Below are 25024 nucleotides of genomic sequence, written 5' to 3' on the forward strand. Positions count from 1 at the left end.
ACAATATCAGCGTCAATTTACTGACTCTTTTTTCTCTACGTCTTTAGGTTACATTGATCTTTCCAAGCGTCGAGTTTCTCCCGAAGATGTTGTCAAGTGCGAGGAAAGATACAACAAGAGCAAGGCAGTCCACTCCATCATGCGCCACGTTGCCGAGGCCACTCAGACTCCTCTTGAGACCCTATACCAGCAGATCGGATGGCCTTTGAACCGCAAATACGGACACTCCCACGATGCGTTCAAGATCTCCATCACGTAAGGAAACCTCTCGACTCAAGGCTATCGCGGACCGAGTACTCATAACATCACAGGAACCCCGACGTGTGGAACGAGGTTGAATTCCCTAGCGAGTCCGTGAAGAAGGAGTTGACGCACTACATCAGCAAGAGACTTACTCCTCACCCGACCAAGGTCCGTGCCGATATTGAGGTTACCTGCTTCGGTTACGACGGTATCGATGCCGTCAAGGATGCCCTGCGCACCGCCGAGGCCAACAACACCCCTGAAACCCAGATCAAGGTTAAGCTGGTTGCCCCGCCACTCTACGTCTTGACCAGCCAGTGCTTGGACAAGGCTATTGGTATTCAGATGCTCGAGGAGGCCATTCAAAGGATCGAGGCCAGGATCAAGGAGTCTGGCGGTGGCTGCATCGTTAAGATGGCTCCCAAGGCTGTTACTGAGCACGATGATGCTGCTCTTCAGGAGCTCATGGAGAAGCGTGAGCGTGAGAACATGGAAGTCAGCGGCGACGAGAGCATGTCCGAGAGCGATGAGGGCGTTCCCGAGTAAATTGCCTGCGGCAAGCTTAGCGACAGCGTGTGAAGCTTGAGGGTTCGCTTCGACGGCGACATGAGAAACAAGCAGGACGCTTCACGAACTGGTGTTGGAGGGTATCGCAGACTGGAGATTGAAGGCGATCATATACGTGTGTCGGGTAGGGCGTGGAAAAAAAGTTCAATAGAGTTTCTGGACATGACACGATTTATGAGACGCAAGTACGGTTTAATGTGCGATGTGCGACGGGTGAAATCGAGATCATCGGCGGGGTATGAAGACGATCGGAAGGGCCTCATCCCATCCAAAGGCCTTTCTTTCCCATAAGGTGATAATGACATGCACATTGTCCCTTGTATTGTTGATCAGTGGATGTTGCTTGACTCTCTGTTGGTGAGTGGCTTTAGCCCAACAGGAGCCCTCCCACGTTTTGATGTACATAAGCTTCTTTGATCAACGAACGGTTCAACCCCAGTGGCCGTTTCAGATACTGATTTATAAGTCCTTCTCTTCCGGATGACGTTTAAGGAGCAGGTCGATCATTTCGCTCTGCTGCTCAGTAACAGTAGTAGTATCCTGACCGCCTGTATGGTTTGCACCTTGGGGATGGCACCTTCATTGGTGGTTTGGGTGAGCGGCTAAGAGGTGGGGCGCACGGCCTGGCCGAGTTAGTCTTGAAAGACTTACAACTAAATAGACCGTAGCTCTGAGTCTCCCTCCTGAGTCCCCCTCTCGGCGCCTGTGAAAATCTAACCAGTGCTGCTATTCTATTAATCGATCTATTCCTCTAGGCCATAAGAAATGGGCCACTGGCGAGATATCTTCAACACCGACACGGGGCGGACCCGCCACCGCCTGCATATGGAACAACACCGATGTACGTCATCTGATTGCGGAGCCGCTCTACAACGTGCTCTCGGCTAACAGGGTTCATAGTGCTTCCTGCCTTTACAGATGACCAAGTCTCTTCTACTCTTCCCTCTAAGGAGGTGACAAAAGTCGCTCTTCGTCTGAAATATCAGCTGGAGCAAGTCATCCCTTGCGAGCTAGATGAGAGTGATATTGTCAGTCCGAATAGTCGGGTCATCACCAAGAATGTAATTCAGACAGCCCGTCTAGCAGGAGGTGAGGACCTGCAGGCCTGTGTTCCATTTTGTCTACTCGTTTGTTTGCGTTGGTTCAAGCTTCAGGCCGAGGAAGAGCTCTGGGATTCCGATTTACATGAGCGCCGAGCCCTTGCTTGTGAGGTCATAGCGAAGAGGATGTAGTACACCCTTTCCTAACATTATCATGGAGCCTTTGCTGACTAAATTGATATAGCATTGAAACCGAGGAAGATCAGGACAATTTACTCATCAATGTTCTCCTTAAGCGGTATTCGATCTTCATCGATGGTGGGGAGACTATGCCAGTAAATGTCATCGAGCGCGCTGTTGATCTGCATGCTTTGAGGGTCATTGGCTCCTCGGGTTATCAAAAGTGTATCAGATACCTGTGGAATGGATGGTTCTGCCAGCAAGAGGGCAATCCAACCAATTTTGTCCCTTACCTGGAGAGGGACAACACGAGTTTTTCGGTTCACTTCCACCCAGATCGGATGAGGACGCCTCTATATCAGAACATCTGCCAGATCTTCTTCTCCCTCGTCTATCTCGGACTCTATACTCAGGTTATCAACACAGTAAATCCCACCGGTGACCTAGATGCCGTCGAGGGGATCCTCTATGTGATGACCCTTGCCTTCATCTGCGACGAAGTAGCCAAACTCTGGAAGGTCGGCTGGCACTACTTAGACTTCTGGAACGCCTTCAACTCTACGCTCTACGCAATTCTCGCCGTGTCTTTCTTCCTGCGTGTTGCTGCCTTGGCGCATTCTCAATCTGTTCACGATGCGGAAAGACAAAGTCTGAATGAATTGAGCTACAACTTTCTGGCATTTGCGGGGCCCATGTTCTGGATGCGCATGATGCTCTATCTCGATTCCTTCCGCTTTTTCGGTGCTATGTTCGTGGTTTTGAGGGTTATGATGAAGGAGAGCTTGATTTTCTTTGCCCTTCTCTTTGTCGTTCTTGCGGGCTTTTTCCAGGCATTCATCGGCATGGCTCAAGTAGATGACGATACTCCCATCGTAAGAGGTATTGTGCAAGGAATGGCGAACAGTGTCATGCAGAGCCCAGAATTCAGCACGTTTGAAGACTTCGCCTTTCCGTTCGGAATCATCCTCTACTACGTTTTCAACTTCGTTGTAATGACCAGTGGGTATCCCTTGGGTATAATATTTGGTTGCCAGGCTGATTCGGTCCGCTCTAGTTCTGCTGAATATCCTGATCGCGCTCTACAACAGTGCTTACGAGGATATCTCGGGAAATGCTATTGATGAGTACATGGCCATCTTCGCTCAGAAAACCATGCAGTTCGTCCGCGCGCCGGATGAGAATGTCTTTATACCTCGTATGTTTAGCTTACTATTTCTGATAGCCATGACTAACGCCTAAACTAGCCTTCAATCTGTTGGAGATCATCTTCTTAGTGCTCCCGTTTGAATGGTGGCTACCAAGGCAATACTACGCCAAGCTCAACGATGTCATCATGGGCATTATATACTCACCCATCCTCGTTATCACGGCGTTCTTCGAGGTGCGCGACGCAAGACGCATCAGGTGGAACCGTCGGCGCGGTGAAGAGGACGATGATAACGTGCAGGAATGGGAACACGCCGCCGAGGAAGTCGACTTTGATCTCGACGATAGCTGGACGCAGACTGTGCGGGAAACCACCCCGAATGTTCAAATTGACGGCACCACGTTGGAGATCATACAACTGAAGGAACAGGTCATGTCACTTACCGAGACAGTCAGGGTATTGGCTGAAGAGAGGGCTGGGAAGAGTATGATGCTTGGGGAGTCAAGCTCAACCATCGTGGATCCGGAATGAGCGTCATTCTGGGGAGGGTCAGTTGTCTTTTGGTTCTTGGTGTTTATGATCTATACGCTTCACCATATTTTGTGACAGTCGACAGTCGTCTTCCGGTTGATATTCTGCTTCGCTTCATACTTAGGTATATATATCAATGCATACAGATACGTATCTACGAGCATCAGGTTTTACTACTGTCGTATGTTGAGGACGATGTAGGGTGTGTTCCAAAGCAAAATAAATTAAGAAAAAAAAAGAAGTGTCTTTGTCGTGTTAACAAGCCTATGTCTACTTAACACATCTTGGTCCCGTTTTTGTGTTGTAACAAGGGGTAAAAAAAAAAAATATTATGATGATGAAAGGAGAGAGCACCCAAGAGAATCCTGAAGCGAACGTGAAAAAAGCAAAAAAGAAAGCCCAACGCGGGGCTCGAACCCGCAGCCTTGAGATTAAGAGTCTCACGCTCTACCGATTGAGCTAGCCGGGCTAGTTCGGTGGAAGAGGTTGGTTTAGTATGCTACATATTCCTTACATCAATAATCTGGTAGGTCAAGTATTCGATGACTGGATCTCCTCTTCTGCGGAAAGCTTGGGCCTGCCACCTATCTTTGACGACTGCTGGTGGATTTTTTTACCAATTATTTCAATCTAGAACAAGGTTTCTCACTGGTACTGGTATGGGCTCATGAGGTTATGACTGTAGGCAATATGATTGAACAACTGGCTTGCAACCCAGTGGTAATATATATTGAACGCCTGGAACTGCTGCATCCGCACCTGCAAACTGGTACTAGGGTTCAATACGTGGGGTTATCTTACAGCTGACGTGCAAGGGAAAGCGAACTACAGACAACTTTACCACGACACGATGCACAAAGTAGCAAGCAAAACAGTAGCAGAAGCAAAGGTAGAAAACGAAGCCGGTTGGCGAGTCGTAAATACTCCTCTGCCGCATGCTGGCGGTGGATAGCCCGTCCATAGGCAGCACACCCCATATCCCTAATTTCAACGTGCATCGTCAGCTAGAACATACTGAGTGGACGATTATACGTGGAAAACATGACGAGAACGGCCTGCAATAAATCTGGAATACCGAGAAGTGCTTGCAACAGGATGAACCCAGACTGAAAGGGTATTTATGTGTCTGCTTCGACTTGAGCATATCTCCCGGGGCGGTGGGAAGGCTGCATTAGCGTGGGTACCTGGAATATATAGCTTAATTAGACACTGTCTTTCACCGAACTAGCCCGGCTAGCTCAATCGGTAGAGCGTGAGACTTTTAATCTCAAGGCTGCGGGTTCGAGCCCCGCGTTGGGCTTTCTTTTTGCTGTTTTTGTTATTTAGATAACGCTTGTTTACGTATCCCAGTGCTAAATATCAGATGGACGGACATGTATCTAGCTTTTTTGACATGATGTCGAGACGGTCAGCGGACATACCTTCTCGAATCAGTGGCCTTGCATTTTACACGCCCACAATATCCAGCTTACATGTGTATAATAGGCCTTAACTCGGAGGCACAACAATGGATTCAATCGTCCTCACGCATACTCCCTCAAAACCTTGATCTGAACCCGATTCATTCCACGCTCCGTCTGCCCGAGGAATTTATCTCGGACCATCTCGACATTCCGCTCTGTGGTGTCATGAAGTTTCATCTCAAATTTCCGCAGGAGTGTCCCGAGAACCAAATATAGCCATGCCCAAGCCATACTGCTCTGAATTAGCTTCTGTCTGCACGGGTAGACTTTCTTTGTGTGACAACTTACTTTGGACCCAGGCATCCCATGGTCCCTTTGGAGAATGGAACAAGGTAACGCTCCAGCTTTCGTAAGTCTTCTGGCTCTAGGAGCCAGCGCTCAGGGATGAATCGCGACGGCTCGGGAAAGATCTCTGGATCACGGAGGATGAAATAGGTGGTCATGCTCACAGGAGTCTGGCATATTCATTAGCCCTTGCTTGAGCGCAGAAGAGGAGAGGAAAGTTGCCTTACCCCGCGTGGAATTTCCCATCCGTGAAATTGCAAGATCTCATCCGGCGCGGCACGTGGGAGGCGTGTGGTGACGAGAGCGGACAATCGCAGTCCCTCCTTTAACACGGCGGTCTGATGCACAATTAGACATTCGTCATGAGCATTCATTCTGAAGAAGGGGAACATACGAAATAAGGCAACTGCTTTAACGTTGTAAGTCGCGGCTCCGTCGAGGCATCTGTCCAAGAAGCACACAATTCAGCGCGGACTCTTTCGTACACCTCTGGGTGTTGTAGAATGTAATATAAACTCATGACCAAGGCTCTTCCTGGCGCATCGGTACCGGCAAGCAGCAGAAAGATCGCATCATCAGTCAGGCGTGAGAACTTTTTCTCGTCCTCAGGTACCTTCTCATCGTCTAGAATCGCAGGATAAATTGCCCTATGCTCCTCGCTGCTCCCTGTATCACGTTCCGTTATGGTCTTGCGAACCATGTCTTGGACTTCCTGGATTCCAATTAGCTTAATTAAGATTCCAAATGCAGATGTAACTCTCACCTTTTCCTGTAAATAGGCCCCGACGAAATCCGCATTCAGAAGTTTTGCTGGCCAAGGAAAGACGTGTGCCAGCTTGCAGAGCCAGGGGAAATGTCTTGTTGTTTGAACAAGCTCAAATGTAGAGTTCAACTTCGTCTTGCTAGCCGTACTCAGTTCCGGTTGGTCCAGAGAGTGAAAGCCGATCCGTTTCCCGAATGCATATTGTGATATAGTATCACTTGTAAAACATAAAAACGCGGTATGGAGCTCCAAGCTATAGTGTCTGCTTTGTGCACTGCGAAAATGACGACACAAAGCCTGGATATTCGCCCGGATCAGGGGCTCTGAAGACAGAATGGCTTGATCACTGAAAAATTGTCTCAACACGCTTCGTCGGGTGCGATGCAATGCGTGTTGTTCTGTTGAGACTATCGCCTGGGGCCATCCAACGAACGAGAACCAAGCATCTTTGTTTCGCTTCCGCGTCGGTCCTGAGTACAGCGTGTTGTACTTGTCCGCGTCTTTCACGTGGACTTCCCATGGATTGATGCGCACTACGGGACCATACTTCTGATGCAAACGCTCGATGTGCCAGGTAAACTGACCGTCGCGAATCACATCATAGTAAGTTTCATAGAGCCCTGTCGCGGCGGCCAACCGGGGACCAGGGAACTTAGCTAGGGGGCTGAGGCAGAGTCGATAGAAGACAAGTCCGACGACGTAGGCGACGACAAAAATGGCAAATAAGCATACAAATGCCCCTCTTGTAAGGCCTATGCTCACAATGCCGCTCCACTTCAGCGTCGGCAACCCTTGTGGGATATTCATCGTGTCAGCGGGCTTTCAAATTTATTGCTGTATTCGTACCGCGCAGTTGGAGTAAGGGATATAAGAATAAGGACACTGCCGTGGAATGCTCCTTATCCTTCAGAATAGCGGGTAGTCTAGACTATCTTTTCCAGATACCGAAGGGGTTCGGATTGACATTCGCAAGTAAGTCATCATTCTGCAACAGAGTCAATCTAATATGGGCGCAGCTGAATCCTTCTGCATTATGTGAGGGGCCCCTTGATGCGGGGGCTGTCGTCGATGACCAGTCACCATTACGCATAACTCTTGGGCTTTTTCTCGAGTTTCATAGCTGAGGTTGAATGTGGAAATGCTTGGATAGATTAACACAAACGGCTTTATGACGGTAAATGACAAGGTGAGTCAAAGTCCTTCCCAATTCCACCGAAGAAAAGACCATTAGTACCTACACCCCACTCCACAAATCCACTGACGCTATAGATTGATCGACATGTAATATGTCATATGTCAGGGGGCGAATCAGAGTTCGCGCGGTACCCAGTCTCATTCAAATGCATGAGACGTCTGACACAGTCTCGTGTAGAAGAAGCGGTGACTTGTAGTTGCAGACCTACACCCAATTCTCATACCTGCAAGAACAGCAAGGGCGCACGTAGACCGTTCACGATATTACACCGGCAAATATTCCGTAGATATAAAGTAAAGAGATTCCTATAATCCTCTTCCGAATTTGACCGAAGAGTAGTATAAAGAGACAAATACTCAGTGCCTTCAAGACATAACTTCGTTTTCATTCCAAGACATGTCTGCCAGCGAGACTGCTAGCAGTTCCCCCGGATGGACAACCGTCGATCCAGATGAGCTCCAAAAAGATTCAGAAGATCAATGGACGCACGATGCTCCTCCTCTAATTGCCATTGTCGGAATGGCTGCACGACTGCCCGGTGGCATTTCATCCCCTAAAGACTTCTGGCAATTCATGATTGACAAGAGATGCGCATCCGCTCCAGTTCCTGCTGGGAGATACAACGTGGACGCCTTTCACGGAACTCCCGGCGTGGATACGCAATCGGTAATTGCAAAGAAGGGCTTTTTCCTTGAGGGTGAATATCTGGGGAAAGTTGATACTTCCTTTTTCCATAACAATCGGTACGAGCATGGGTTTGTAGACCCCCAACAGACGATTCTATCGGAAGTGGTTTGGGAGTGCATGGAGAGTGGCGGACAAGTCAATTGGCAAGGAAAGGAAATTGGATGTTTTGTAGGCACCTTCGGGGAAGACTGGCTAGATCTCACAGCGAAGGACACCCAAAACATGAACCCGCTCCACGTCGTGGGAACTGGTGACTATGCGACATCCAACAGAGTATCATTTGAATATGACCTCAAGGGCCCGTGTATGACTTGTCGAACGGCTTGTTCATCCTCGCTTGTGGCCCTCCACGAGGCATGTCAGGCAATTGCCCTCGGCGACTGCCCATCGGCGATTGTTGGAGGTTCCAGCCTGATTTTCACACCCACAATGACAACCAATATGTCCCAGGCCGGGGCACTGTCCCCTGATGGGATCTGCAAAACATTCGATGCGGAGGCCAACGGTTATGCCAGAGCGGAGGGAGTGTGCGCCCTATACATAAAGAAGTTAGATGATGCCATCCGTGACAAAGACCCAGTCCGTGGCGTCATTCGAGCGGTTGCGACAAATTTCGATGGCCGAACAAACCACATCACGGTCCCATCATCGGCCGGACAAGAGGCGCTGATACGGAAGGCCTACCGAAAGGCCCATCTCGAAAACCCTGCAGAGACCGCATTTGTCGAATGTCACGGCACGGCCACCCGGGTGGGGGATGTCGTTGAAACCACCGCCGTGGCCGATGCCTTCGGGCGCCATCCCATGATTATTGGAGGAGTAAGCCTGTAACCAACCTGCGAATGACCAGTTGTTGACATTTAGGGTGCAGGTAAAATCGAACATTGGTCACACCGAGGGCGCAGCGGGTCTCGCAGGCTTGATTAAAGCAGTGCTTGCCCTGGAGCACAGACAGATTCCTCCCAACGTCAACTTTTTGACACCCAATCCAAACAGTACGCTTTCCTCAGTTCAATCGACATTATATAATTGCTTATTCCCCTTAGTTCTGTTCGAGGAAGCAGGTTTGACTGTACCTGTTGATGTTCTCCCCTGGCCAGCCGACCGCAAAGAACGAGTCAGTGTCAACTGCTTCGGGGTCGGTGGTACAAATGCCCATGTAGGTGGTCTTACGCACCTGAAAGGATACGCAAGCTCACGAGATAGGTCATTGTGGATTCAGCTGCATCGGTGATGCCCCAAAAGGCAATACCGGCATTGGAAACAAACAACAACAGTCCACGGCTATTGCCGTTGTCAGCTAGTGGACCCAAATCCCTCGATCAGCGGGCGATGGACATAAAGGAATATATTTCCCATCATCACGAGGCAGTGCCCGACTTAGCTTATACCCTCTGTGCAAAGCGAGAGCACCTTCGTCACAGGGCATTCGCAGTCATCGGCGGAGGAGTACCTTTCGAATCCATTGAATTTACTAAAGCCGACAACACAAAGAGTGGGCCAAAGATCGTGACATTCGCATTTCCTGGCCAGGGAGCCCAGTGGGCAGGTATGGGAACTGAATTAATGGAAGCCTTCACGTCCTTTAAGAAGGACATAGAGTACATGGATCAGGTACTGGAAAGTCTGTCCAATGCACCCACGTGGAGGATGTGCGGTATGTTCCCCCATGCTTCTAAAATTGCGTTGTGTTTTAACTGACCATTGCGGATGCCATCTTGAAGAGGAGCTGGTCAAAACAGGCCCCGACAGTGACATTGACCGCCCCGATATAGCACAGCCTCTGTGCACCGCTGTCCAGATTAGCTTAGTGAATCTTCTCAGGACATGGGGAATCACCCCCGACAATGTCATAGGCCATTCCAGTGGAGAATTTGCGGCAGCTTACGCAGCCAATGCCATGTCCATGGATACAGCAATTATACTGGCATATACTCGGGGAAAAGTTGCCCAAATGGCCCCAGAGGGAGGTATGCTCGCAGTAGGAGTTGGCCGAGATGAAGTTGGTCAATATCTGGCCAGCGAAGTGGAATTGGCATGCGAGAATAGTCCGAACAGCGTTACCCTCGCTGGGAGCCGTGATCAACTGGAACATGTAGCAACTCGGATCCAAAATGAACAGCCGGACACTCTTTTAAAGATGCTACCGGTTGAGCGGGCGTACCATTCTGGTGAGTCATTTGTGACACACACAGACAGATTCAATGCTAACTGGTTTTCAGGATTCATGGCTTCGGTGGGTGCCGAATACGAAGAGCTCACAAGGCTTCACCTAGTCAACCATCACGAGAACATGGCTCCAATGTACTCAACGGTAACCGGAACAGTAATCACTAATCCTAGTGAGCTTGATCCGGCCTATTGGCGCCGAAGCTTGGAATCACCTGTATTCTTCTCAACCGCTTTCCAGAACTTGGCCTCATCCACACAGAACAAACACCAGGTTGTGATAGAGATCGGGCCTAACTCAGCACTTCGGGGGCCAATACAACAAATACTCCGTTCGATCAGCATGAGCTTTACTTACTGTGCGACGATGAGAAGCAACGAAAGTAACCTGTCACGTGTCCTCTCTGTCGCTGGGACAGCTTATGTTAACCATCTACCTGTTGATCTTCTCGCTGTCAATGGTGGGTATCAGGGCGAAATACTCACCGACCTTCCTCCCTACCCATGGCAGCGCGAAGACATTGTCTGGGCAGAAACTCGCATCAGTAAGCAGTGGCGCCTGCGCCAATTCCCCCGTCATGAGCTCCTCGGGGCGCGGTGCTTGGAATCCAATGACTTCGAGCCTGCATGGCGAAATATCCTGAAGGGCGAGGAGGTTCCGTGGATAAACCACCATCGAATGATGGGTCTTGTCGTATTTCCAGCCGTTGGATACGTGGCTCTGGCATCGGAAGCCATACGTCAGATAACTGGCTTAACTGCCTGCACACTGGAGCAAGTCATGCTCATGGAGGCCCTCGTTCGAGATGAAAATGACATTGAAATCATGACGACACTGCGAAAATTGACAATGAATGCAACTATGGACTCAGACTGGTATGAATTCACGGTTTGTTCTTACAATGGTCAAGGATGGACAAAGCATTGCTCCGGGAAGGCGATGGGGGGAACAGATCAGCCCCTTCCAACGAACACAATTTCAGAGCCATTCACCCGACAGATTTCGTCGTACAGATGGTACCGCAGGTGCGAGAAAAAAGGCCTTGAATATGGATCCCTGTTTGAAGGACTGCAGGATATCACCGCCAGTCCACTAACGAATGCAGCCCGTGGGCGAGTGGAGGATGACCGCGAATCCCACGACAGCTACTACGCAATACATCCAACAATTGTGGATCAGTGCCTTCAAGTAATGCTAGTTGCCAGTGACAAGGGTGTCTCGCACTATCCTGACAAGGCGGGCATGCCGTTGTATATCGACCGGGTTTACTTGGCCCCAGGAAGCAGCTCAATGCTCGTTGAGGCGACGACAACCGACCCAGCAAAAGAGAGTCTAAGCGGAGACTTTAAGGTAGTATCTGAATCAACGGGTGACATCGTTCTGGAAATGAAGGGACTGCGCTTATTGCCCATCCCAGAAGCCGGCCAGGAAACGAAAGGACCGAAGCTTGCAACTCATATTCAATGGAAGCCGGACATTAGGTTCCTGCCTGCGACCCAACAAGTACCATCGCCAGTTGCTTTGGATCAACAGAAGACACAAAACCTGGCCATAGCGGGCTTCCTTCTAGTATTTGAGCTGATCGAGGCCTTGGCTCCTCAGACTTTGCTGCCCTCGTACTTGGAGAAGTACAGAAAACTCAGTATGGACACTGGCAAGAAAATACTCCAGGGAGAATATGACCATATTCCTGGTATTATGCAGCTGAAAAATATGGACAGGGAGCAGCGAAAGGCTCTATTCAAATCCTTACAAGGCCAATATCCCGATGCTAGGGTTGAACGATGTTATAACGATGCCTGGGTGTATGCCCGTGAGCGTCCGGACCAGCTGATAGGCGAAGGCATATTCCAAGACACCTCGCTATTAGTTACCATGAAGGGCATTGTTGAGTGGGGACTCGAACTCTACGACTGGAACAGATTCCTTGGGCCTCTTTCTCACGCAAATCCAGGTCTGCGTGTCTTAGAAGTTGGTGCTGGGTCTGGTTCAGCAACAGCGATTATGCTGGAAGCTTTAACCACTAGTCATGGTGATCGTCTCTTCAGTAGATTCACGGTAACGGACAGCGTACCTGGACTGGTCAATCACCTGGAAGAGCGTTTTGGAGATATACCGAGAATGGAGTATAAAACTCTGGATATTTCCAAGAGTGCAACATATCAGGGCTTCACAGAAGATAGTTACGATCTAGTGATTGTGTGCAATGTCCTATACGAAACACCTGTTCTTAGTCAGTCTTTGGCACATATCCGCTCTTTACTTGCGCCTGGGGGGCGGTTGCTCTTATACGAGCCCTGCTCAGAAATCCCACACGTTGATGTTGTCATGGGTAGTCTTCCAAGTTGGTGGTTGGGCATGGGTGACAATCGCGGGGACAAGCCTCACGTTTCTGTGGAGCGTTGGGAACAAGAGTTATGCCAGGCGGGCTTCTCTGGGCTTGACAATGTTCAATACAATGCACCGGCACCACTTTACTGGCAGGTACTGATGCTATCAACAAACCCAGTGGTGGATTCCCCGCATGGACCCATCAACCTGCTTTGCACAGCAGAGACTAGACACCACTCATGGATACAAAGTCTGGCTCTCTGCCTGTCCTCCGATGGATATGACGTGCGTTGGTGCAACCTTGGAGAAGAGTTCCCCACCGAAGACGTTATCGCATTACTCGATTTTGAAAGTCCATTTCTACATGACATATCCCAACACACTTACAGTACTATTCAAAGCTGGATGTCCACGGTGAAGCGTCTCCTCTGGGTGACCCATTCGATGCAGATTGAATGCAAGGATCCTCGATTTTGCCTCATACTTGGCCTCGTCCGCACATTGCGGAGTGAGCTGAATGTTGACATCGGCACTTGTGAGATAGACTCATTTGACGATGCTGCGCTCCATGTGGTAACTCAAGCGTACAAGCATCTTGGTATGCCAATTGCGGGAAGGACAATTCGCGATTTCGAATTCATAATGCACCGGGGCGTAGGCCACACCGGTCGTGCAGCCCTCACCAAGGTTATAGACCACCTCAATGTCGCAGATCAACCAGGTTCTTATCTATTAGATATTCAAACTATCGGAGACTTGAGCTCGCTTGGATGGAGACCCATTCATACGGAAGAGGTCGGTCCACACGATGTGGAAGTCAGGGCCAGCTACTTGGCGCTCAACTTCAAAGACCTCATGATGTCTCTGGGTGTCGTGGAACGAACCAAGACAATGGATTTTTGCTTCGAGGGAAGTGGCTTTGTAACTCGCGTGGGATCGGAGGTGACAACACTCCGAGTCGGCGATCCAGTCGTCGTTTTTGACCCGCAACCGACGAAAACACTGGCAGTCTTCCCAGCTGATCGGGTAGTCCCCGCTCCCAAGCATCTCACGCTGGCAGAAGCTGCCGCCACTCCAAGTGCTTATTTGACGGCTATATACACACTGATAGAAATAGGAAAGCTGCAGAAGGGTCAGACTGTCTTGATTCATTCTGCGTGTGGTGCAGTCGGATTGGCCGCAGTGCATGTCTGTCAGAACATCGGCGCCAAGGTATGTCAGATCATTTAACCACTGTATGAAATACTGTGATAACGAGAGGAACAGGTCTTTGCCTCGGTTGGTAGCGACGAAAAGGTTGAATATCTGATGAAGTCATTCGGAATTCCACGCTCGCGCATCTTCGATTCACATAGTGTATCATTTCTCTCAGGTATCATGAGGGAGACCAATGGCAGGGGCGTCGATCTGGTTCTCAACTCACTAGCTGGGGAGCTTCTCCGAGCGTCCTGGAAATGTGTTGCTCAATTCGGCAAATTGCTCGAAATTGGAAAAAGAGACATATTGGGCCATGGCATGCTTGACCTAAATGGATTTCAAGGGTGTCGTTCATACTGTGGCTTCGACTTGTATAGTGTGGCCCATCACGATGCTGAAACACTAAGGTGGTATGTTGTACCTACTCATTTGGTTGAAGCATTCCAGGAACTAAAATGTCCTACTAGGGCTCTTGAAAAAGCTATTAGTGACCTAGAGGAAACAACGTACCGGCCTCTGCATACTGTATTTCAAGTGGACCAGGTTGAAGATGCTATGCGGCAGATGCAAAAGGGCCAGCATATCGGAAAATTTATTATTGAGATTCCCGACAATGAGAGCAAGTATCCCTTACTTCCCGCACAGGCTAGGTTTAGCTTCTCGCCGACGTCCTCGTACCTGCTTGTTGGTGGCTTGAGAGGCATTGGCCGGGCTGTTGTCCGGTGGATGGTGGAACATGGAGCTCGTGACTTCGTGTTCCTTTCCCGATCTGCTGGATCCCTTGAAGAAGACCATATATTTGCTCAAGAACTTGAGACTCAAGGATGCCACGTTGTGTTGGTCGCTGGAAGTGTCGCTGATGCAGATACCGTTCAGCGCGCTATTCAAAACAATGGACGTCCAGTTTCCGGTGTTATACAAATGTCAGCTGTTCTGAAGGTAATCAGATCTGTCATGCAGTTGACGGATTGCAAATTGCTAACACGATATGCAGGACCAGCTATTCGACAAGATGTCATACGAAGACTGGACCACAAGTCTGGCAACCAAGGTCCAAGGGACTTGGAACCTTCACAATGCTCTCCAGGGCCGATCACTAGAATTTTTCATTGTCTTCAGCTCCGCAGTCAGCATGATTGGAAACCCAGGACAGGCCAATTATGCGGCAGCAAACTCGTTCTTGGATGGATTTGTACTGTATCGTCGAGGACTAGGCTTACCCGCATCGTTGGTCAGCCTTGGGCCCGTGGATGAAATGGGTCTTATGTCACAACAGCCGGAGCTTCTGTCTAAAGCTCGTCAAGCTTCTCACCACATGATGGGGGAAGGCGATGTGCTGAAGGCATTCCAGCTGGCTCTTCTTTCAGCAAAAGATGGTTTGTCCACGACGCGTCCCAGCAATAGTGGTCTCCGGACTTTCTCCGGCCGTTATGACCAGCAATCCATGGCTCCAACAAGATGCACGATTTTCTACTCTTCCAACAGGAACGGACGTGTCGACCACCGGGGATATCGACGACGAGCAATTGCAGCGGCAACTCTTGTCGCTTCGAGATGACCCCACACCCCTGATTGACGGCTCATGTGAGGCTTTGATTATCGAGAAACTGGGGGAGCAGATTGCTACGCATAACGGGCTGACCGAGGAGATGGATGCAGACCAATACGGTCGTCTTGAGGTAGATTCCCTGATGGGCCTGCAGATTAAACATTGGCTGCGCCGCAAGGTTGAGGTGGAGGTCTCGCTCGGAGACATCATCAAGGCGAAAACGGTTGGAAACATCACCAAATTAGTTACAGAGACGCTTCGTACGAGATATGGGGTGAAGGAGTGAAGGAGGAAGATGGCNCCGCGGCTTTGTGGTGAGGGTCAGGGAACCCGGTGAGAAGATGAAGTATGCGTGTTCGGAATGGGATGGGGTTTTTGGTTTACAGCGTCAAGATGAGTTTAGAGGAAAAAAGAAAAAAGAAAACCGACTAATCTTGCGAGGCTATAGTGCAAATACCAGTGCAACTACTTAGCCCATGAACTGGTCTGCACACTGGAAGATCTTGTGGCCCAGAGAGAAAGTGGATGCTAAGCGCCTTTCTCCTATGCTTCCTGTGGAGCTCTACAACGCGCACATACGATCATCACCTTCATGATTGGCATATGGCCTACACCTTCTAGCCTTGGATTGTGTGCTGGATCAGAGAAGAAATGGGGGAAAGGGAAGCGAACTGAGGACAAAGAAGGAGAGGAGAAAGGAGAGAAGGGGGGGGGGTTTATACTCTTTCCAATTACCCGATGAGGAAAGACCCAGCTACGACGAGCGCGGAGCGACTGCGACTAAACCATAGTGAAATTTCCATCCGTTAAGTGATTATGTTAATAGCACCATTAGCATCAACATATATCAAGAGTAAAGATACCTGAACCTCAGAATCTATCTTTTCTGAGATTCGTCCACATTTACAGTACATCCTCATTCATCAGACGAAACATCGGAGGATGATTCTTCCTCATCTTTGGCAACCATTAGTTCCATCCGTTCAAAGATTCTTATGACACTCTTCTTCTTCGCCTTGACAGCCAAGTCCCGTGCCGTTCGACCACGATCATCTGGTAAATCTCCGGCTGCTCCATGACCCAATAGGAAGTAAACATCCTCCGCTAGCCCGGCCTCTGCTGCCATATGAAGGGCAGTCTGGCCGAACATGTCTCTCGCATGAACATCCGCCCCCCGATTGACTAATAATCTCATAACGTTATTCTCGGACCCTACGGCCTTATGTAGCGGCGTCCTTTGATAGTCATCGCGCATGCTGACGTCGGCTCCATTTTGCAGCATATACTCAACCATCTTTCGCCGACCCCGTTGCACTGCCTTGTGCAGCGGAGTTTCACCCGAGAAGTTAGTAATATTGATGTCGGGGGATTTCTCTAGAAATAGTTCAAAGAGTCCCCTTCGGCCACTGGTCTGCCGCAAAGTGCAATGGTGTGTCCCCGTTACCATCCTGTGCTTCAGCATCGGCGCCAGCGTCCAGGAGCATGTCCATGATGATATCGTGCTGATGTAGTACTGCGCGATGCAGGGCCGTCATGCCATCCTTCGCGGTGGCTTCTAACATAATTCCATGCTCTAATGCGAGTTCGGCCAGCTCGACGTCGCCGGCTGCCGCTGCAAGATCCAGGATTGTCTTCCCGGACCCGTCTTGTGAGTTGATGTCCGCGCCTCTATCGAGCAGAAGCTCAAGCATTCGTCTGCCCCTCTTAGTTCGGTCAAAGAGCACCAGCGATATCAGTAGCGACAGACCTGGTTCTCCAGCCGGAGCATTGATATTTGCCCCCTTCTTTATCAGATACTTGACCACATCGAAGTGGCCCCGACGGCCAGCCTGGTACAAGGGCGTGCCACATTGCTCGTACTTCTCTCCTGAGGAAGGCTGCATCTCCATATCTGCTCCGTACCGAACTAGCAGCCGGACGATATTCAATTGCCCAGACATTGCAGCCCACCACAGTGCAGAACGGCCACCATCATCGACTGCATTGAGGTCCACCCTTCGAGACGCAATCAATAATCGCACTACCTCCTCGGATCCTTTGTCAACCGCCCATAGCAACGGTGGCCTCCCGTCCCCGTCCTTCACATCAGGGTCAGCGTTAGCCCTGAGCAGCATCTGCACCATGATCTCGTCCCCCCCTTCCACAGCGCATGACAACGGCGCTCTTCCTTCTGGATTCTTGACGTCGGGATCTGCTTTCGCCTTCAGCAGCATCTGCACAATGATTTCGTTACCCACTTCTACAGCGTATGACAACGGTGCTTTTCCTTCTGCATCCTTCACATTGGGGTCTGCTTCTGCCTTCAGCAGCAACTGCACCATGGTTTCATTTCCTGCTTCGACAGCGCACAATAGTGGCGCATTCCCTTCCGAGTCTTTAAGATTAGGATCCGCTTTCGCTTCCAGAAGCAACTGCACGATGACTTCATTATCAGCCTGCACCGCCGACAATAGTGGCGGACACCCATTCGAAGCCACAGCATTGGGATCAGCCCCGGACTTCAAAAGCATTTCCACAATATCAGGATTGCCTTTCTCTACCGCAGTCGATAATGGGATCAGGCCGCCCTCATCTATCACATTTGGATCTGCCCCCGCTTTTAGCAGTATATTCAGGATCGATACACTCTCTTTTTCGACCGCATATGCCAACGGTGTCTTCCCTTGAGAGTCCGCAGCATGGCAATCCACTCCGACACCAAGCAACCGGGCAACAACGCTCTCATGGCCGCCCTCCGCAGCTGCACAAATTGCCGACTGTCCACGCTTAGCGTCTTTGATGTTTGGGTCCACAGCACCGGTTCCAAGGAGCAATTGGAGGACCTTGTCGTGGCCCTCGGCGGCGGCCCAGAAGAATGGCGTCCGACCTAGTTCATCCTTGCAGTCCAGAGTCACGCCAGGGGTGCCTAACAGAAGCGTGACAATGGTATCATACCCTTTGCTAGCGGCAAGGAACAAGGCAACCTCTAGTTTGTCTTTGGGGCCAGGTGGGGACTCGGTTTCGGCCATGATAGCGCACAATCGAAGAGTCAAGTTGAGTCAAAGGAAAGGAGATTAAGTCGGTTGGTTATTGATGACGGCAGGAACCTCTATGTTTCAAGGTTTTCTAATATTCTTCATTACAGATGTGACTCAGCGACAGATAAGCCTTTTTCCCTGCCCACAGCACTGTGCACTGATTGACGAAAGAATTACACGAAAAGTAGTGCGAAGAGGCAGACAGACAGACAATCAGGCAGAACAATGTGCCTTACCGCCGTTTTTAATAGTCTAGCACTATCGAGGGGTAGAAGAGGCGAACGAAACCCACTCACTCCAATCGTTCGCTCACTTGAACATGTATGTACCCACTCAGGTACCGACCAAGTGCACAGGGTAAGTGCAAAGAAGTCAGATATGGAAACCAAGGCGCAACGCATAATAGATACTAAAAAAGCCCGCGGGCACAACCCAACTATTATCAGCAGAGAAATACACTCTCCTTTACTTTCTTCCAGATTCTTTCCCTCTTTTCCACCAAAAAGCAACCTGTGCGTAGCACAACCACATATGCCACGTGTATACCATCGACTGGGTCTCCGATTCAAAATTGGCCACCACCTAACAGCGACCTTCCCTGCTCCTGCACACACAACCGGGGTTGTGGAACTGCATTTGCCATTCATACTATTATCATTATGGCTGGCTGGCTGGCTAGGATCGGAGGTTGAAGGGAGGGAGGGGGTTGGGATGTGGGTATGGTACTTTTTAAGTTCCTTCCCGCACTCCAGCCGCTTGATTTGCTGGGTCCGAAGTTGGGCTGGGTTGGGTTGCCGGTTACTCCGCGTGGCGTTGCATAGAAGAAACTAGACTAGTACACTCACTCGGGAGGGACTCTCGTGTTTGTTGTGCCACGGTGCGATTAAATAAAATGTATGTATGATGAAAAGGTCTGTCTGGTCTGTTATATGTCTTGGTCTCGTAGTTTCATGTAAGATGGCTTTCGGCTCTTTTGGCTGGTGGATAATTGGTACTGTGTAATATAGGAGTACAGGAGTACTGGTGGGGAGTCGCCCATGTTGGACGTTGGAGGGCGCTTGCTTGCATGCATGGATTGGTTTGGGTAGGTCGAACTCTCCTCGTGCCACTATTATTTCCTGAATTGAGCTAATGTCTCATACTAGTTAGGTATCTTCCGAAGGAAGTACCTGATGGAAACAGTATTCCAGGGACAAAGAGGCGAGGGAAACTTTTACGGCGTGTTGAATGTGCGCTTTCATAGGCGCAATAAATAATATCTACAAGAGCAAATGTGAAGACGCTCAGTCATGGTATCGAGCAATTCGTTTGATCATACAGACTTGAGCAAGCCAAAAGTAAAGAGCAAACAAAACGGGATTGAAGGGACCATAAGTATATACGATCATATGCATACAACGCAACGCCCATGCTATGCAACTTTCATTAAACCAATCCGCAAACGCCGCGCCCGCGCTGTGGCCAAGATCATATATAGTAGAATGCTGTCAGAGAAACCTGCATTTCTGGCTGCAGCCAAGATGATTAAGGCGAGCAATGAAATGTTGAGAGGAGGTTTCTATCAAGGCCTTCAGGCTTGTCAATGAGCACCGGTATAGACACCCTCAAAGTCCAAGCCGTCCAGCATTCCGTTGACTCGATCAATCTCTCGCGTGAGATCTTCAATATTCATAGCAAGACTGCTAACCTCATCAAATTTGCGGCGTCTGTTTGCATCCGCAATCATTTCTGATACGAAGAACTTCTGCTCTTCCAGTACAATAAGCCGCTCCCGAAGTGACTTCTCTTCAGCTTCTAGTGCGGAAACGGCACTGCTGGTATCACTAGCTAGACTGGCATTGCTGCCGCTAGCGGCAATGTTGCCGTACTTGATCGACGCAAGAGCGGATCCCTGCCGTCGAGGGCCACCAAGTGAACCGTTGCTAGGGCTAGGGCTAGCGGGGGAGTTGGTGGAGTTAGAAAGTCCCCCGTTGGGAGATGCGTGCTTGAGGACTCTGGGTAAGGATTTGAGAGGGAGCATGTGAAGGTGGAGGAAATTGCTGGCTTGTTGGTATATAGCTTTCTGGAGTCGCTGCTGGGTGGGGGAGTCTGTCTGCATATCGCGAACTCGTCGAGCAGCAACGTCATATTGGGCGAACGAGTCTGTTAATCGCTTACGGACTTTGGAAGCTTCTGCGATCTGTGCAGACGATGGAGGTCGCCTGGGATCCCTGTGACAGTAATTGGATGTTAGTAGTCGCTAAGTTTAGTTGTGGGCGATTAAGTGTAGAGTACGTACTGCAAGGCCCCTAGTATTTTCTGAAATTTAGGGAGCAAGATCCGAATGCCTCTCTCAAATTGAGTAAGATTCTCATATGCCCGCACAGCTGGCGGCTTCCTCATGATATCGGCTTCGAAGTCTCGACGGTCAAACAAGGTTGACCGGCAGTCCTTACAGAGTCTGATATCGACATTGATCATGCCTGCGCGCAGCGACTTCTCTGCTGGTGTTTTTGCGACTATGTTCTGTTAATACCCGAATAATGAAAGTAAGTTCGCGGGCAATGACATACGAGGTGAGATGCTCAAAGGGACCTCTGTGGAACATGCAGTTGCTGGATCACCACACACGACTCGCCCGCAAGTCCTGCAGTGGTGTCTTCGGAAAGTGTAGCTAGTAAAGTCTTGCTGGCAAAACGGACACCGGGAAACACTCGAGTCATCCTGCCAACTCACTATGGTTTGCTCAAGGGCTTTTCGTTGATCGCCCTGCCATGAGATTGACCACAGCTTATTCGTGCTCGACTGAATCTGCTCCGCAGGCAGGCTTGCAAGCAGTTGCGTTAGCCGTGTCAAGCGTTTCTCCAAGCGAGAAACTTCCAGCAAGTCCTTGTCAACTGTCTGCTTCCTCATCGCTCTGAACTCACTCATGCGGTCTCTCACCAGCCCTGGAAGAAAGTTAACTTCAAGTCCTTTGCCTCTTTTCTAAATGGAAAAGGGGCCTCACCATTATGATCGTTATACCCCTCCCTCGACTTATAGCAAGTTTCACAGACTCTGCACCATAGTCCCCTGACCGGTTCATGTTGAGCCGACCTGGATAGCTTCATCTGATACATAGTATGATCCTCACAGAACAGCTTTCCGCATTTGCGACAATTGACACAACCATTTGTAGCATTGAGCCGCTTTCCACACGACGGTTCCAAGCATATATCGTATAGGGTGCGGCCTTGCCAGTGATCCCTCGTTATAACGTCGTCCGGGTCGAGTGTTCTCGGGGGTTCAGGCGGATGCGCCGGGACAGGTCCAGGGGGCCTACTTGGGCCTGCAAAAGGCTGTAAATTCTCATTGGATTCGAACACGTCCAAGCCCTTGAGCTTTTGGTTTAAAACTGCGAGTGGTTGAAACCGTTTGGCTTTATCCATCTGCGTCTTGAACCAGTCTTTGACTTCATCTTGCCGATCGTCTTCCAGGTTCTGGTGGACGTCATCGAGGTGTCTGGAGATCGTGTTAATCGCATGTATAAACGGAAACAAATATCGCGAGCGTCAAGCGAGGTACCTATTCAATTGCAACAGTGTCACCTGTTGCTTCTGTCAGCATGTCTTGTGGTGACTGAAACGGTTTCCCGATAAGAGGGACGTGTGTAGGACAGGTCATACCATCTCCTCACTGCAGATCGGACAGGCTAACTGAGCTCCGGCAGCTGCCGGAGCAGCAGGAATGGAGGCAGAACCATTTTCGAGGGAAATGCGCGACGTAAGATCCTGAGCTTCGGAGGAAACCTGGGATGCGGAGGCTTGTGAATTCAGGGAAACGCTGCTGGCGGACGGTGATAAGGTGAGGTGTCTTGGATTGCTGGGCTGCGGAGACGGGGTTAATGCCGATGGAGAACGAGCGTTCGCGGGGCCAAGAACACGACCTCCACCCAGCGTCCTCCGGGGCATGATGACTGGATTTTAAGAGAGCATGAGAATCGAAATCCCACAAGGGGTCACAGACCGTAGGATCAGGGGACTGGCGGATGAAAGGGGAGTCTGTGACTTCAGCCTTGCCCGGGGGTGGAGCTTAAGAGGGGGGAAAGACAAGAAGGGAAGGGAGCCGAGAGTGCCAGACATGTACCAGCCCAGCGTCAGGAGTTAATCCGCAGCTTATCGCCCGCCTGCAGATATCACACCTGAGGCATCAACACCGGCCATGCTTATCCCCACGGTTCCAATTCGCGCAACGTCTGGAACACTCAAAAACCGCGGCTGATTGCTTTTACCGTCAACCTGCATACACGAGAATTGTCTTTGACATTAACACGCTCTATCTCTTAAAAGATAACCTAAACTTACAGCTAGCACTCTATGAACATCCTTCAACATTAGCAAGGTCTCACAAGCCTTGCTTTCAAACCAACAGCACCTATATATCTAGACAAGAACTGCAACTACTCTAACCAGCCATAGCTCTTTACAGCCATAGTCTATATCTCTTGCCTTTAATGGGCCTACTGCTGCCCAGTCTCCTTCTGCTTACGCTCCGCCTCCCGCTTCAGTTGGTCAGGCCGGCGCACAGCGATATCCTTCGGCCGGAAATCGCTGAACAGCGTTTTGAGCACATTCTCAATGAGCCAGCATCCCGCGTAATCGATAATCATCAGAACAGTCAGTGTCAGCTTAAATTCGGTGCTGAACGGAACCAGGCGTAGCTTCTCGTTCAATTCAGGCACGAATTCAGTTGCACAAGAAAAGGCGACACCCGACGCCGCAACCAGACCCCAGTACATAGCCTTGTTCTCGCGAATGGACTCTCTGAAGGGGCGGCCTTGGTAGTTGATCGAGAATGTCGAAATCTGCTGGATAAGTTGCAAAAGATAGATGGCGCTGTTGAGGAGCGACGGCTCAAACTCTCCCTCCAAATCAACGTCGGATTGTCTCCTGCGAACGAGTTAGTCATAAGCATTGAAAGACTTATACCAAAGCAGATGGAACTTACGGCTCGATGCTGTATACGTAGTTCGACAGGTAGATCAAGGTGGCAATGTGAATGGCGAATTGGCCGAGCACGGAGCCGATGATGTACACATTGAAGATATTTGGCTGAGGGCGCTCCTTCGACAGACCTTCAACAGACTGCAGTAAATAGTTAGTGTCGGGTATCTCTAATGGAAGGCTTCAATACCTACTTTCGCACGTGAGATTGACAGGAAACAGACACTCATCAGCATACCGCTGATAGTCACCTGACCGTCACCAAATTTGATACCATCCAAATAGATAACACTCAAACTGTAGGCACTGATCAAACAGTTCAAGGCAAGAATCTTGTACATCTGAATTGTTGCGACCAGTGTGCAGCGTCCCTGACGAAGAATGTTGGGGATAGCAACGACATTTGCCAATTTGCTGGTAAAGGGTGCAGCGACAGAGGCGTCACCGAGCTTGAGGGTCGGGGGTTCGTTCTCGTCCAGCTCCTGCTCCATCATGGAAGTAGTAAGCTTATCGGCAAACCCGGCAGCTGCCACGGAGGCTTGCTGCTGACGCTGCTGATTAGGAGTCAAACTGGAATTAGATTGCTGCAGGGCACGTGCACCAGGAGACGTGATGGTGGGAATCGCCTCTGCTTGGCCTGGCGCGGACTGGACGGTGGTACCCTTACGCTGCGCTTCGCGTTCCATGGCCTTTTGATAGTGGGGGTTGCTAGGGCCTGGAGGGTAAAGGTGTGCAATCTGCACAGGCACAGGCGGGGCCGGCTGGTTGAAGCGTTGCATCATGGCTACCTGCTTCTCGTAGATTTCCTTCATTTTCGTTGTCCGATAGTGCTCAGCAATCTTTGTGAGATCCTCAGGGGAGCCATTCAAGAGTGCGACACCGACATGGGCTTGCTTCAAGGCACCGACATCGTTCGTTCCATCACCGCACATCAAAGTTGTATAACCAGCATCCTTGAGACCAAGAAGAATGTCTTCCTTCTGCTTGGGGGAAACGCGAGCATAGACCCATGTGTGACGAAGGAGGTCTGGAAGTGCCTTCTGGTCCTTGAACTTGGCCAAAGCGTAGCCGGTGACACAAAGATCGTTGGTTTCCAAGATACGGCGATCGAGATCCTGGGTGGGATCAACATCAATATTAAGCTTGTCGTCGATGCTGCGCCAGACCAGCCTGGTCCCTGACGTGTCGTGCTCGGGAGCGTCGAGGATCAATACATCACGGTCCACGATTTCAACTTGGCGAGCAACGTGCACGGCAGTCAGAGGATTGTCACCAGTGATCATGACGACACGGTGGCTGCTTTCGTTAAGCATACGAACGGCTTTGATAGCGTCGTCCTTCAGGGGACACTGCAAGACGAGGAAACCGGCGAAGATCAGGTCAGATTCCACCTCTTCCCTGGTGTAGTTGTTGATACGAGCGCGAGTAAATTCAGCCTCATGAGAGAGATATTTGTAAGCGAGAGCAAGGACACGAGCACCGTTACGAGTGAAATACTTGAAGGTCTCTTCGTAGTTCGGCGGGGTGTCGATCAACATAGACCTAATGGTTTCGGGGGCACCCTTGACACCAACAAAGGTTGATTTGACCTTCTTGTGCGTGCTGCGGTCATCGGAGACAACCGTGGCGATGGTACTCTGACGCTTCAGTGCGGAAGAGAATTGGAATCGTCTTATGACCGGACGGACTCGGGAACCC

General features: G+C 50.1%; 9 protein-coding genes and 2 non-coding genes across 11 annotated transcripts; 6 read left to right on the forward strand and 5 right to left on the reverse strand.

The window, feature by feature from the left end:
• Nucleotides 1-46: 46 nt before the first annotated feature.
• On the forward strand, nucleotides 47-789 carry An02g09370 (uncharacterized protein; the record flags this gene model as incomplete). The annotated part of the gene is made up of 2 exons (XM_001400032.3): nucleotides 47-255; nucleotides 312-789. Coding segments are annotated over 2 exons (687 nt in total), but the record flags the coding sequence as incomplete, so codon positions are not given.
• A 60-nt stretch (nucleotides 790-849) lies between these two features.
• On the forward strand, nucleotides 850-1416 carry An02g09380 (uncharacterized protein; the record flags this gene model as incomplete). Its single annotated transcript, XM_059746493.1, has 3 exons — nucleotides 850-934; nucleotides 1103-1209; nucleotides 1309-1416. 3 exons carry the CDS (start codon nucleotides 850-852, stop codon nucleotides 1414-1416), a joined length of 300 nt encoding a protein of 99 aa, XP_059603448.1.
• Nucleotides 1417-1575: 159 nt separating this feature from the next.
• On the forward strand, nucleotides 1576-3708 carry An02g09390 (uncharacterized protein; the record flags this gene model as incomplete). The annotated part of the gene is made up of 5 exons (XM_059746494.1): nucleotides 1576-1651; nucleotides 1711-2038; nucleotides 2095-3029; nucleotides 3085-3225; nucleotides 3275-3708. 5 exons carry the CDS (start codon nucleotides 1576-1578, stop codon nucleotides 3706-3708), a joined length of 1914 nt encoding a protein of 637 aa, XP_059603449.1.
• Nucleotides 3709-4104: 396 nt separating this feature from the next.
• tRNA-Lys (CTT) lies at nucleotides 4105-4177 on the reverse strand. Its single transcript has one exon. It is a non-coding gene; the product is annotated as a tRNA-Lys (tRNA).
• Nucleotides 4178-4935: 758 nt separating this feature from the next.
• Nucleotides 4936-5008, forward strand: tRNA-Lys (TTT). The gene has a single exon. It is a non-coding gene; the product is annotated as a tRNA-Lys (tRNA).
• A 223-nt stretch (nucleotides 5009-5231) lies between these two features.
• An02g09420 (uncharacterized protein) lies at nucleotides 5232-7026 on the reverse strand (the record flags this gene model as incomplete). The annotated part of the gene is made up of 5 exons (XM_059746495.1): nucleotides 5232-5424; nucleotides 5460-5626; nucleotides 5684-5794; nucleotides 5851-6168; nucleotides 6220-7026. The coding sequence occupies 5 exons, from the start codon at nucleotides 7024-7026 to the stop codon at nucleotides 5232-5234; spliced, it is 1596 nt and encodes a 531-aa protein (XP_059603450.1).
• A 784-nt stretch (nucleotides 7027-7810) lies between these two features.
• An02g09430 (uncharacterized protein) lies at nucleotides 7811-15634 on the forward strand (the record flags this gene model as incomplete). Its single annotated transcript, XM_059746496.1, is given in 9 exon segments — nucleotides 7811-8920; nucleotides 8973-9096; nucleotides 9148-9260; nucleotides 9308-9758; nucleotides 9826-10272; nucleotides 10324-13814; nucleotides 13869-14209; nucleotides 14267-14738; nucleotides 14794-15634. Coding segments are annotated over 9 exon segments (7390 nt in total), but the record flags the coding sequence as incomplete, so codon positions are not given.
• A 630-nt stretch (nucleotides 15635-16264) lies between these two features.
• Nucleotides 16265-18356, reverse strand: An02g09440 (uncharacterized protein; the record flags this gene model as incomplete). The annotated part of the gene is made up of 2 exons (XM_059746497.1): nucleotides 16265-16722; nucleotides 16793-18356. 2 exons carry the CDS (start codon nucleotides 18354-18356, stop codon nucleotides 16265-16267), a joined length of 2022 nt encoding a protein of 673 aa, XP_059603452.1.
• Nucleotides 18357-18896: 540 nt separating this feature from the next.
• On the forward strand, nucleotides 18897-19608 carry An02g09450 (hypothetical protein; the record flags this gene model as incomplete). The annotated part of the gene is made up of 4 exons (XM_059746498.1): nucleotides 18897-18986; nucleotides 19064-19162; nucleotides 19381-19449; nucleotides 19528-19608. 4 exons carry the CDS (start codon nucleotides 18897-18899, stop codon nucleotides 19606-19608), a joined length of 339 nt encoding a protein of 112 aa, XP_059603453.1.
• Nucleotides 19609-19944: 336 nt separating this feature from the next.
• On the reverse strand, nucleotides 19945-22294 carry An02g09460 (uncharacterized protein; the record flags this gene model as incomplete). The annotated part of the gene is made up of 6 exons (XM_001400039.1): nucleotides 19945-20575; nucleotides 20644-20863; nucleotides 20918-21292; nucleotides 21352-21845; nucleotides 21909-21931; nucleotides 22010-22294. The coding sequence occupies 6 exons, from the start codon at nucleotides 22292-22294 to the stop codon at nucleotides 19945-19947; spliced, it is 2028 nt and encodes a 675-aa protein (XP_001400076.1).
• Nucleotides 22295-22842: 548 nt separating this feature from the next.
• An02g09470 (uncharacterized protein) lies at nucleotides 22843-25023 on the reverse strand (the record flags this gene model as incomplete). The annotated part of the gene is made up of 4 exons (XM_059746500.1): nucleotides 22843-23272; nucleotides 23331-23467; nucleotides 23521-23954; nucleotides 23994-25023. Coding segments are annotated over 4 exons (2031 nt in total), but the record flags the coding sequence as incomplete, so codon positions are not given.
• Between the last annotated feature and the right edge of the window lies 1 nt (nucleotide 25024).

This window comes from Aspergillus niger (assembly GCF_000002855.4).
Source record: "Aspergillus niger supercontig An02".
Classification (NCBI taxonomy): Eukaryota; Fungi; Ascomycota; class Eurotiomycetes; order Eurotiales; family Aspergillaceae; genus Aspergillus; species Aspergillus niger.